At 43.2% G+C, this 13,707-nt stretch overlaps 1 protein-coding gene across 14 annotated transcripts in view; it reads right to left on the bottom strand.

Annotated features, from left to right (window-relative positions):
• The window catches only part of ATXN2 (ataxin 2), a 49,375-nt gene that overhangs the window by 6,741 nt on the left and 28,927 nt on the right, over positions 1–13,707 (bottom strand). For 11 of the 14 annotated variants that reach the window (XM_038152715.1, XM_038152713.1, XM_038152716.1 and 8 more), the window contains 6 exons: positions 13,088–13,395; positions 12,595–12,658; positions 12,325–12,477; positions 11,317–11,383; positions 9,194–9,378; positions 8,441–8,573 (listed from right to left, as the gene is read on the bottom strand). In XM_038152715.1, the coding sequence (XP_038008643.1) occupies positions 8,441–8,573; positions 9,194–9,378; positions 11,317–11,383; positions 12,325–12,477; positions 12,595–12,658; positions 13,088–13,395 (910 nt within the window). The remainder of the gene's footprint in view (positions 1–8,440; positions 8,574–9,193; positions 9,379–11,316; positions 11,384–12,324; positions 12,478–12,594; positions 12,659–13,087; positions 13,396–13,707) is intronic. The other 3 variants (XM_038152708.1, XM_038152710.1, XM_038152712.1) reach the window with 2 other exon arrangements.

Raw genomic sequence — 13,707 nt, 5'->3', positions numbered from 1 at the left:
TGGGCCACACTAAATCCTTTTTTTTTTTTTAACTTTTGAGGGAATCTAAGCAAGTATGAAAAGCCATAATGACAACAAGTCTTCTTTTCGACACAAAGCATGCAATGCAAAAGCAGGACCCTAAAAATGAGGATGTTTCCCCCTATTTCTTTTAGGTCTTATGCAACAACCAGGCCGTGTCTGCAGCTACTTCTGTGCGTGACAACACGTGTTAATCCCTCTGATGTCACAGCCTGAAAGACCAAGGAGAGTTTTGCTGACAAAGTGCTAAAAAAGCAAACAGCCAAAGAAAACTATCAGCCTGCTCCTCGATAATTCCTTCGTCTGCTCCTTATTTGTTTTGGTGCCTTTTGGTGGTTCTGAAGTTAATTACTGATGAGTATCTACCAGGTTATATACATTTTTAATGTGGTTGGTATTATATAAGATCTTCATGGCCACTGCAGTTTTCCTCCAGTTTTGTTTGCTATAAACCTTAAAAATCCACGTTCTGACACGATCCAGCTCACCAGAACACAGAGAGCCAGGATATTTTTGCCTAATTGAAGTTTTTCTCCTCTGTGCAGGTTCCTCCTTTAGAAAATAACTGCCTGCCACATTTAACTTAATCCCTGGCAAGCTCTATTAAATCTTCACTGAGCAAATGGCCTCGCAGTGATGAGCAGTTTCAGGCTATTAATGCAGATGAACTAAATTCCTGCAGCCTGGAGTTGATCCTAATGTTCTTATCCACATGTGCAAGCACAGTTGTACACTCTGAGACCTCCTGATTGAGAGAGGTTTGAAAAACACCTCAGTATTTTCTAAGCACACTGTCAAAACCAGCAGGATCTTCTGCCACAGCATTTTGTTATGCTTTAAATCCAAGTATTTTTGATTTTATTTTTTTTTGGTATCACTACTAAAATGTATTTTGCAGCAGCATCCCTGCCATGCTCCTACTTGACTTTCAGACATTTCTCCTCTGGCAAGACCAAAATTATCAAGGGCAACACTGATCATTTTTACAGTACCAGGTTTATGGCTTTCTACAGGAGGACAATTTCTCAACCTCATCATTATACACGCTCCAAAGAAGGCCAGAAATTATTATCTTTGTCAAAGTAATAGAAATAAATGGAAGGAGGGATTACTTGCTTGACCAGCAATCCTCCCAGCGCCTCAGCCACAAAGCTGGCAAGCTTGAGTACAAATTCACTCCACCTCCATTTAAGAGGCTTTAAAATGTATATGAAATTTAATTCCAAGTTGTAAGATACTCAAGGCTTCCCACATCACTTGTTAAGAGCCCTCAAAATAATGTGGGACTCCATTAAACCATTTGTGCAATTCATCTTTTGGTTCTTTATGGCCAAGAGAGTAATAAACTCAGTTGTTGTGAAGCAAATATTTCTACAATAAAACTTAACAATAAGGAATTTCTCTCTTAAGACACCCGTTAAACCAAGGAATAGCACCCTAAAGAATATATAAAAAAACAGGGGGAGGATCAGGTTTTTGTCTTAGTGGCAGCTCTTCCAAAACCACGTAATATTTTATCCATAGCTTTGGATTTGAAGCACTGGATTTTTGTATACTGAAAATATTTCATTTTCCGTTTCTCCTCTCCTTCATTTTGTCTTTAGCAGGTCACCCTAATGACCAAATTTGTAAAGCTTAAAACCACTTCAGATGCTGCTGCAAATAATGTTTTAATAGTGATATTAAAAGTGCCTTTCAAAAAATGTTATCTGGGCACTTCTCTAAATCCTGGCCAGTCCCTGCACACAAACCAAGAACGACTCAGCAGGTCTGAAATGCATTCCCAGCTCAAAACCAGAGCTCAGACTCCAACTCCAGCAGAGTAAATGGTTTTTCATGTTTAGTTAGTGCAAGTAATTCCTGCCAAGCCAATGAAATCTCTGAGACCAGCAGGGCTGTCAAAGGAGTCTTGTAAAAGTCATGAAAAATTCACCTGCTCAGCCAGAGCTAAAGCACTTTCCCTGGGATTTTTTAAAGGAATTTTTGCCTGGTCATCAAAACAGCTCACTACACAAATTAACAGCAAATAAAACAAGACATGAGGTGGAAAAAAAAAAAAAAAAAACAAAAACCCGTTATCCAACATTTTCCCCAATTGTCAGTATTTTGGAGATTTTTCCAAATGGCCACCTATTACCTGAGAATGTGCCAGGAAAGCTCTAGGAAAGGACACACCTTGCTGCCAGTCACCTCAGCTCACTCCAGCACAAATACACTGGGTTTCTCAGCCTTTCTGCCTTAAATTCCTCTGCCTGGGCTGACCTGCTTCACTTCTGCATCTTTCTAATCAAATTGGCTCTAGTGTGAGATATTCCACTGCACTGACCTGGCAGGACACGGGGAGGGGAGCGACTCAGTCACGGGATGGGAGAAAAACATCACAGGGATTGAATTACGGAATTCAGCTCTACAGAACTGCACCCCACTTCTGAGAGCAAACAAGAAGTAGTCAGCCACAGAACCCACAGAAGGAGCTGAAATCAGAAGAGGTCAGAGCAGCAGAAATCAAGCAGAACTCCCAGCTACAAGGGAATATGTGAAACCACATCGTGGCATTTTGTAATTTCGTTTTTTTTTCCCTGGAATTTCAATGGTGCCAATGGTGGTCAGTGTTGGTCATGGTCCAAAGATGCATTAAGAGCCTATTTTCAAGAACTGACCAGTGAACAAACTTCAAAACTATTGCCAGAGCCAGTAAGATGGTGAGGGTAACTACATTTAAGTAAAGACCTGAATGGTAGGAAGCAAAGAAATAGCAAATGTTTCTTTCATCATACAAACATTTCAAGAAGTCATTTTACACAGGTAGAGTGGACTTGACTTCAACGATAATCCAAGAAAGGAACGAGGTTATTGAAGTGATTTCAGTGCACCAAACCAAGAGGCATGAACACAGCCCAGGTCAGCATCCTACAGCCCCCACCCAGGCAGAACCAGTGTGGCACAAACACAGGAAATCTGCTCCAGAGGAGATTTTTGGAGAACAAGTGGTTTTTCTCACATCCCTCTTGCATGAGCTAATGCAAAAAAAACCCCAAAAACCCAACAACAACCGCAAAAAAAAAAAACCAAAAAACAAAAAACAAAAAAACAAAAAAAACCAAACCAGGAGAGTGCCTGGCATGGGCTGGACAGACTTACAGACAGACACAGCAACAAGTGCCACAGCAGGACAGGAGCAAGAACAGAAACAGCCTGAAACTGCAACTCCTCCTTTCCCATGTCCTGGGTGAGAGTTCACCCTGCAAGCACCCCCCTCAAACCTCAGCTTCCTCAAAGCAGCTGCTGAACACCAGCAGACAAGGCAGGATTCTGCAGTTCTCTGCCTTTCCTGGTAAGTGTGGATGAGCTGCATCAGGCTGCTGTGCCCAGACAGCACCAGCTCCTCTCCCAGTGCCACCAGTGATGCTGGTGACCAGCACAGCCCCACCTGAGCCAGGGAATGGAACTGAGAAAGTTCCAAGGAGTTCATCTCATCCCTGTCATACAATCATGACCACAAGTTGTTCCCAGCACTCCTTCAGTGGCAGCTCTACAGAAAACTTCCTCCACCTCGGCTGCAGCTCGAGTTCTTTCCTCCCAGGGGCTCAAAACTTGAGCCATGGCTTTTAAAAGGGATGAGGCCCAAGGTGCTTCTCCTTTTAGAGGAAGCTGGTAACTCCTCAGGTGTAAAAATCCTGTTTGGCTCATGAAAGGGAGCAAGGCAGCTCCCACAGGTTTAAGTAGAGGCTACAGAATCACAGAGTGGTTTGGGTGGGAAGGGACTTTCAAGATCATCCAGTTCCACCCCCTGCCTTGGGCAGGGACACCTTCCACTATCCCTGGCTGCTCCACAAGCCCCATCCAACCTGGCTTTGGTCACTTCCAGGATGGAGCAGCCACAGCTTCTCTGAGCACCCTGTGGCAGGACCTCACCACTCTCACAGGGAAGGATTTCTTAGAGCCCACTTCTGGCTGCAGATAAAAAGACTGGGTAGTGAAGTCAGAGATTATTCCATATTCAAAATAAATTTTTGAAGAATTGACAACTCAGCTTCCTGTGATCATATAAATCTGATCCAAAGCTCCATTCCCTGCCCACTGAGAGGAATCTTCCTGCATTTTCCACACCCTGGTTTGGTGCAAGGAAACTTGTTCCCTCAACACGTACCATTCCTTTAACATGTGGTTCTTTAGAAAGTGCTTTTCTGTACAATCAAAATTAGTACAAAAAACCCAACTCACTGGCAAAGTAGAAAGAAGGGCCTGTCTCCTTGCTGTATGGTATTTTGGGACATGCTGAATTTGGGAAATAGAAAGGTAAATTAGCCTTTTGCCACGTGCATACTTCCCATCTTCTGGAAAGGTCAGTGTCAGTTTTAATTTCTTTTTAAATTCTTTTTTTGAAGACTCTAGAACCATGCAGATACTTTTATTTACTTAGCTGCTATCAGAGCTAGATATTTCGTTTTACAAATGAGTGGAGATGAAACACAAATCTCAAATAAGCCTTCCTTCTTAACTCTGACACTGAGGTCTGCAGTTCTTCATTAACACAAAAAGAAACTTTATGTCAATTCATGGTCTATTACTGTCCACTGTAACAAGAAGGTTAAAATGCAATTACACTAGAGCAAAATCTGGCCCTTGCTTTATCAGCTATAGCACTGCCATTCTGAACAGTTCCAAGACAAGTTTGGTGACTGGTTGACTCCTAGTCCCTGGAGAATCCTCTGAAGTTTATATTATATCCACCATTGTACTATCAGGGGAATAGAATTTACTCTACTGCTGAGACAGAAACCAGATAAAGTTAGAGACAACGCCAGACCAGTAAAACATATGCAGAAGGGGAAAAGGGAAGGGAGAACGGGGACAGGAATGAGAGCACAAAAAACAGGAAATGCATCTGTGCAAAACCAAGGTCTGGTTTTACACAAGTTCTTAAACACAAAAGTTAAGTTTTTCAGAGGACTCCAATTATCTGGAAACAATTCAGCCACACAGAAAACTAACACAAGTTCATTGTCACAGGAATGGACAGATCCACCCTCTACTTGGTAACCAAATTCTCTACCAGCAGCAGAAGCCTGGTCTGGGCTTTGTGTGACACAGGAGCCAAACTGGGACAGTGGTCAGCAAACTCCAGCAGCCCAAGGACAGGGACTGGGAGGCCACCCCGAGCCAGCAGCTGCCAGACAGACACAGAACCTCCTGAACCCAAGGTGCAGCTGAGCAGGGGAAGGATGACACCTCCAGGTCGGCTGTGTGGCAGGTAAAGGTGTCACATTTCAAACTCTCCTGGACACGGGTGGCTCCGCAGCTGAAGTGTCACAGACGTTGTTATCGTCTGGCTGGGAAGGAAGTTGTTTGGACTTTGTCCTTCCCCATTTTGAGGGGAAAACCCCAGTGATCTGAACACTCCTCTGTCCTGTCTTTAGCTGGGGTTACTGGGACCAGGCAGCTCTGCTCCTCTCTCTTGGCAACAGCGGGGTTGTGACACTGTGAACTGGCAAGGAAATCCCAGAAGTGCAGGAATATCCCATTAAACAGCATTAGACAAAAGTACTTTTCTTTAAAATGGAAGAGTGCTTATCACCAAGTGTAGGTCACTGTATGTAATTTGGATTCAGCTATCTCTTCACAAAACTGGAAGGAAAACAACCCCAAAATTCTGGCAGTGAGGGTGGCTCCTTTAAATCGACAGGAATTGCTCTTGGCTGCCAGGCTGTTACTATTTGCCACAGACTTTCAACTCGTCCCAAACCATTAGTGAAGGTGGAGTTTCAGATCTTACCAGAAAACATTTCACACCTTAGGAATACTTGATAAGCAGTTTCCCCCCAACCCCCAGGTCTCAGCACAGTAGTTCTTGCAGACATCTTCTCTCTACCACATATGCAGGAGAAAAACTGAGTGAATTTTGCAGGAATAACTCAAAGCAAGCACCAGTACCTTGAAGGGTAAAAGGGCAGCGTGGCCCACTGAATCCTGATATCAGTGCTAAAATTAAGGAATAATATATCTTTTAAAAATCAGATAGCAATTTTTAAGAGCCAAAAGAGAAATTGTTTGAGCAATATCAAAAGCAGCAGCGGTGGTTGTTTCTCAGGAAGTTGTTATTCTGTACTTTCAAATTATTTTTTAAGAGAGGACCAGAATCAAAGTGCACAGGTATATTTACTTCAAATGTGGGTAAACTTAAGATTCCCAAAAGACAGCACATAGGTTATGGATATTTTCTTATAGTCACTCAGTCAGATGTGAACAATTCCAACAAGATGTTCTTTAGCTCCATAAGCAGCTCAGACTGGTTCACCTCTGGCATTCCTGCCTTTTCCCACACATGGATAAATGGAAGCTGAAGTGGACACGTTACAGCTGGACACACTTTGAGGAAGCACAGTCTATCTGGGCCAGGTCTTCAGGCACTCAGCACATGCAAGACTTGCAAAAATGCGAATTGAGAGGCTGCTGCAGAAGAACATCAGGAGTCATTCCATGTGTCACTGTCACCTTGGAAGGTGAAGGGTACATTTGAGACAGTTCATGTTCACTAAACACGTCTGCACAGGGGCAAGAACACACCCTTAAAAAAGGTCTATCACATGGAGTTCACGATCCTCTTGGGTTCAGTGGTTTCAGTAACAAAAATTTCAAGCACTCCATCATTTACTGGAAGGTGGGAGAATATTTAGAAGAGTCACCAAGTGGCTACTTGAAAGAACACAGGAGGACAGGCCATTTCTGTTAAATTAGGTGCTCTTGGGAAAGTAATATTTAATTACATGGCAGGAAATACCAAAGAATTCTCAAGTTTGACCCAACTTAGTTGTTTGCACTGGCAGGTAGTCACATATCTACAACAGACAAGCTGCAAAACCAACACAAAATGAGATCTAACAGTTGTAAGTTAGAATATCAGTAAAAAAACTACACAGACATCTGATCAAAGCCAAGCAAGGCAACGGGCTTGTACTTCAACGCTGCAGAACCCACTGATTACAGAAGATAAGGATGCTGCACAATGGGAAATTGCTAGAAAGTCACAGGCAACCATTGTGAATCAAATCTCAGATTATCTCATGTTTGGTTTTATTTTAATTAGAATTTGAGAGGAGGGTTTTCACCAATAAAGGTCTGAAAGCCTTTGATCATTCGCTTTATCGGAATTCTATTTAATCTAATGAAAAAGCAAACAGAAGATCTGTTTACATGGACACCTCAAACACAAGAGTTGAAAAGATCAAAGTAATACAATTAGCAAGGACCTGTGAGAGAAAGATTAATCTCTACAAGTAACTTCCATTTCAGCTTCAGCACAAATGAGCTCAAATGTTCTTCCTCTGAGCATCAAAATAAGTTATTTTTGTTGCTTAACTCTGTTACCACACCACTGCAGAGATCTGACAAGATGTTTTCAGACGGGTAAGACACCTCTTAAAATCAGAATTAATTTCCCACTAAACTCCAGATTCTCTGTAAGTTTTCATGACACGTCATGGACTTGCATTAAGTAGCAGTGTAAAACTAAGCACCCGAAAACATACAAAGATGTCTAAAGGTACAGAAAATCTTTTATTAGAATCTAAAGTCAATAATATACGTGACCCAATAAAACTTTTCCTCAGATGCTATAACAAGTATTGAAATGCCATGTTTTCAAGAGACCATCTGCTGTTTTGACATTTTATGACAATTTCCAAGCCTTAAACAACCTTGACTCTACCTCTTTCAATAGCATGTTGTGCAGCGAGCTCTTTTTCCTCCAAATTGGGCCTTGATTTATCATACATTTATAATGCTTTAGAAAGTTCTTGCACATTTTACTTTTGTCACAAGGTAACCCACATTTTCAGCACTTCACTGTAAGTGAAAAATGCCCATCTGATAATGCTAGAGACTAATTGTCCAAGTGAGAGCGATACATGAGCTGTTGCATTTACTTGTTCTTGACTTACCAAATGAGAAAGGTAAGCAACACATGGTTTATTTTGCTTAAACAGCAGTGTTCATACTGTTAATAATGCCAGTAGTATCATAAAGACAGCATTTCACTAGTTGCCAGAACTAAAGTCAAGTTTGAAACTGAGGTCATAACCTTGCAATAAAACAAGTACTAATTATAATCAAGGAACAAACAAGGGATGATGTATCAAGAGCATCAAGAGAACTTCAACAAACTTCTTTCAGCAGATATTCTTTAGCAGCTCCCAGGTTGAAATCTCATCTTGGTCACTGGCATCCTACCGAAATCAGCACACTTGAGTTTTCATTTGAACCAGCTGGCTCAGTTTTCAAATGCTCTGCTCATCATCATCATTTTATGAAATATAAACCACATCTACTGAGATACCCACGTTGGAAGGCTGAGATTAAATACATCCCCTGCACAAGGTAAGGACTTAAAAAGTTACATATAACACAAAACGTTTCCTACCATACATAGCATGTGTCTGTTCATGCGCACCGTACTGTGTTGCAGAGGAAGATACTAAACCCGGCTGTGCGTGTGCTGGTGGGGCCATCATCCTAGCGTTGCCCTGTATTACAGGGCTATAAACATGAGGATGCTGCAGGCAGAACAAAGGAAAAAAACACACAGTTAATTGGCTTAACAATGAACTCCAAAAGAAACTTTTGTCATCTAAACAGTCGGGATTGAAACGGCGGCAGCTCGGCCTCGCTCAAACGCGGAGCGAGCTGAGGATTTCACACTGCTGGGATTGTCCCAGTTGTTTCCAAAATTTAAGGGCTGGAAACTGACAGCAAATGTTGGCATGTCCAATTTTTGCCACTCTAATAATGCACTAAGCTTATACATTTATCCAATTACACATGTAGATTTAACAGCCTTTGAAGTAAGAGCAGTCCACCGAGTATGTTATTTTTAGAACACTTAACCAGGAGATGTGCTGGCCATGACCTAAAGAAATTCTTCAAAGAGCTAAAAAACCGTATCAATAATAAATGCCAGCTTCTAAACTGACCTTAAAATTCGTTAGGACATTAAAATTCATTAGGACCTTAAAATTTGTTACGGGCTTTGAAGCACATTCCAAGATCACCACGTGTGCTCCAGAACACAGAAACTCTTCAGGGTGACTCAGGACTGGACACAAGGAGTTATTTAGCTCTGAACCACTTCATTATTTGTGCTTGGATTGATGGGGCGCATGGAAAAGACTCTTACCTGAGATTGGTAGTGTGGCACATGCTGCACAAGAGGCTGATTAGGAAACTGTTGGGGGCTATATGCAACATATTGTGTAGAGTAAGCAGGTGGAGTAGCTACAATTGGAGGGCCTGCTGCTGAGGCAGGATGCATCATGGTGCTCTGGTGGTGTTGGTCTTGCCGCTGCTGGGGCATATTTGGTACTGGAAAACAAAGATTGTCTCATGTTAGGAAGACAGAGAAAAAAATTTGGAGCTTCCTGAAATGTTCGACTTTATAATAATGTTACTGGGACCACGTGGAATATCCTCACCCCACACCTTTAGCCATGGGCTAGAGCTCTGTCAAAAAGGAACAGTGTGAAGAAGAGTTTCTCCAAGAAACACTTGATTTTCATCACTGCCTTTGGGCTGGATATACACAGCCACAAACCCAGCCCTGCCTTTCTGTGAAGGAAGAAAGGTGGAGGGAGAGCAAGACTGACCAGAATCAGAAGTGGAAGATAAAGGTTATATCAGGATATCTACATTAACCAATTAATCCTGGCCCCCTTTAAAAGGCTTTTTCACCCTCTATGAGAACAACTCGGCCACTGTTCCATCAGCTAGAAATCTGAGTCTTTATGTTAAAATGACTCGTGCTTATGGCTGAGGAGAGCACAATAAAAGTCTCCGCCCAGCCACAACTCGAGGTTTTCACATCTTTTGAGCTCTGTGCTACCCCTCAGGGCAGCAAAAAGCAAATTTTAGGTCACAGACAACACTGAGGGAGAAAAAAACCTGTAAGGAGTAGGAATAATTAAAAGCGAAGAAAGATGAAAAGAGCAGAGCAGTGTGGGATCACCTGAGCTCTCCTGGGAAGGTGACCACCCAACTCACTTGGAGCAAACTAATTCAGCCTATAAACCATGGGCTTGGGAGCTCCAGGAGAGCTCCAGCTTCCTGCAGTCAGGCTGCAACTATTAACTGAGCTGCCTCAAGCTCCTCTAAACTCTACTGCAGGGGCAATCTCTCAGGGGCAGGAGAGGTAAATGTTGAAAACATCTGTAAATTCACTCAGTGATTTTATTTACACTGCAGATCAACAAGAGAAAGAAGTAAATACAGGAGGCAACTTGGACAGTGTAAGGGCACAGAGCTGTAACCCAGGCAGCTCCACAGGGCTCTGCTGCACACAGATGGATATGCAGGAAATATTGGAACTTAAAAAGGAACTCAGAATTGGAGCTGCCTCACCCAGCAAGCGAGCACTCAGCAATGTATTTCTGATTAAAACAGTGTTACTAACCAGAAGATATCAGGGGTGAGGCCACAGTGAAGTTACTGTGTTTTAACACAGAAATACATTGCAGGGTTTTGTCTCCCCTGGGTTGATAAAGGCCACTTGTTTGTTTCTAAACACCAGGAAACAATTTCCTCCTGCAGTGACTGGAGCTGCAGTGCTGGTGCTGTCCTGCAGCACTGGCTGCCACTGCAGAAGCATTCACTGGGCACAGTCACAGCACTCCCTGGAACAGGAGCACAAGAACAAGAGCAGCACTCTCTGCTCCCTCACTGCCCTGCCCAGCACAGGGAACATCCCACCACCCATCATGACTCCACAGCCACAGGTGTCACTTAAACACGTGGCATTGTCATTGTTAGTCCAGCTGCTCAGTCACTGGGGCAGCAGGAATGAACAAGAACAAACTGGAACCAGCTCTTTCCAGAAGAGCAGCAGAGCAAACTCTTCCTGGAGAAATAGTGACTCTGCATGTTGTTTAAAAACCCTCTATTAAAGCACCAATTGGTGCAAACCAGTAGAGAAAACCAGCAGAGAAGTTCCCTTTAAACAAACCTGCAATATTTATGAAATACAGAAGATGATCAGCTCGCTCTATTGCTCCAAGTAACAGAGATGTTTTCCTGTTTGTCAAATCAGATTCCAAACCAAGCAACCCCCCATTACTCAAACCTGGCATGTTTTAGCTGAATTAGTTTATCTAAAAATCCATTAGTATTTCCACTTACTTCCCTTTAATAAAAATAGCATTTAAAATATCGATTGAAACCAAATTGCCATGGATTAGAAAACACATAAACATTTGTCATTTAGCCATGCTGCATGCAGACTGAGAACCAAACAGGCAGTATTATTCTCACCTTTACCTGCTCTATATGTCTTGGCTTGGTTCACTGGCATGGGCGTCATGGGAATAGGATACAAAGGCTGAAAGAGAACAAGTTGAAGGTATGATACTCCTTTAAAAACTCAAGTGTGTGCTGGGGTGGGGGCCCCACTCAGCTTTGATGTGTTTCCCTCTGTTCTGCTACAGGGTTTAGTGAACTCTGCCTAACCTATGAGATTTTCTTGGATCAGTGTCATTAAGTCTGCACGGACACACAACTAAGACCAGATGGTTGGCAACAACCAGCCCAGGAATGCTACTGCTGCTACTGCAGGCACTGGGCTCAACCTGACAGCCTCACAGCAGCTTTTTGGTATAAAGCAGAGTCAGGAGTGGGTGAGGCTGAAGTATCAGGGAAAAGTTCTTTCCCCAGAGGGTGCTGGGGCACTGAACAGGCTCCCCAGGGAATGGGAACATCCCCAAGGCTGCCAGAGCTCCAGGAGAGGGTGGACACCACTCTCAGGGACAGGGTGGATTGTTGGGGGGTCTATGCAGGGCCAGGAGTTGGGCTGAAGACCCCTGTGGGTCCCTTCCACCTCAAGATATTCCACGATTCTATGATAATGGAGCTAGATTTGAAATCCCAGTGATCCCTACACCAGAAACCAGTGGGACACAGTGGGAACAAAGAAACAGTTGCAGAGAGCGAGAGACTGTGCTTGGAGAACTGGGAGGAAACCTGCACAGATCCACAGTAAACGTGGGCTGCTGGCATTTACAAGTGTTTGGAATTATTTGAACATCCAGACTGAGGGAGCACTGGGAAAAGTCAGTATTTACACAGCCAAAACTTAACAACAACATGATTTATATTTACAAGAGCAATACAAGCTGTACTATTTCACTGCTTTAACTCGCAGCTCCCAAGCTGCAACAAGGGGATCTTTAAGGTCCTTCCCAACCCAACCCAGTCCATGATTCCTAAACCTGCTCAGCTTCCTGAGGATCTCTGTGAAGTGTTGAGGAGTTTGCAGCACTTTACCTGCACGCCTGGACTCACTGGAACCGGGTACATCATATTTGGTGCAAAACAAACAGGCTGAGTGTACACGGGGGTTGGCTGCTGATGCCCCACCATGGAGGGGCTGGGCTGAGCTTGAGGACGAGGGGAGGTTGGTGTAGTAGAAGGTTTCGGCTACAAACAGAGGTGAGCAACGGATATGGCAGGGTTAGTTTGAGTATCCTCCAAGGAAAAGGTTGGTTTTATATAGATCTACTCAAAGGTACTGATAAACAGCATCAAATCACTTACTTGAGCAAAAGATCGAGGGTTGAACTCTTTAGCATTAGGATTAAGTGTTGATTTTCTAACTTGCCTAAACATAAAGAACAAAAAATTAAGTCGGGCATTATTCTTGTACAGGAGTATCTGCAATTAATAATTTCAGAAACACCTCATTTCCATCTGTGAGTCAGATTTCTGAGGAGTCAAACACCTCACGGCATGCAAAAAGCCACTCTCACTGAGGGACTCCTACTACAACTAACCACAGAAGTTTTCCAGTTGATACCACAGCTCATGTGAGCCAGGAAAATATTGAAATAAGCTTTAAGATGTGAACTAGGCATCAAGAGGACCAGAGTTCTGCACTGAGTCAGGGGATGACTCTCAGGGCAGCCCCTTCCCCTGTTGGTCCTCCTGTATAACAACACCTAGAGCCAGGAATGTGTCACCCAGCCATGACTTCTACACAAGGCCTGCTGTTAACAAAGATGTGCTTATTCCAAAAGGCATGATTACTCACTCAGAAGTATCCTTCTTCTCCTCTTTATCCTCTTTGTCTTGTTTACTTCCAGGCCCAGATGTCTGTACACCTTGGGAGGTCACCTCAGGCCCTCGCTTTTGCTCAGAGCTGTTACTCATGGAAGGAGAAATACTGGGACTGTTGGGTTTGCTACTGCCACCACTGGAGTTGGTGTTACTGCCAGCTTCTATGATAGATTCTTTAGGGGTGGATTCTGTCTTTTCTTTAACTACATCTCTTGATTTTTCACCTTCTCGGGTTTTGTTTAGCAGCTGATCCACTGCATCTGAAGAGGAACTGGACTGTAACTGAAAAAACCCAGGGGATATATTCAATAAATTGATACAAAACTCAGGAGAGACCATCTAATGCTGTCACACACACAGAGTAAAACACAGTCCCACAAGCCTCCATCATCTGGAAATGACCTTTTAAAACACTCATTTCCATTTCTACTAGGAAAGGAATCCATGGGCACTGACATGTGTTTAAGCTGGCACTGGGTAAGGAGCTGTTCAGCCACTCAAGTGACCTGTATGTTGATTAAAGAGTGACAGGAAAGCTTCAGACAACCCTCTGGACTCATCCTCTGAGTGATTTAACAGCGCCACTTGAAAAGC

The sequence above is a fragment of the Motacilla alba genome, chromosome 15 (genome assembly GCF_015832195.1).
Source record: "Motacilla alba alba isolate MOTALB_02 chromosome 15, Motacilla_alba_V1.0_pri, whole genome shotgun sequence".
NCBI lineage: Eukaryota > Metazoa > Chordata > Aves > Passeriformes > Motacillidae > Motacilla > Motacilla alba.
Note: the sequence above shows the minus strand (reverse complement) of the source record. Positions and strands in the feature narration are given on the sequence as shown.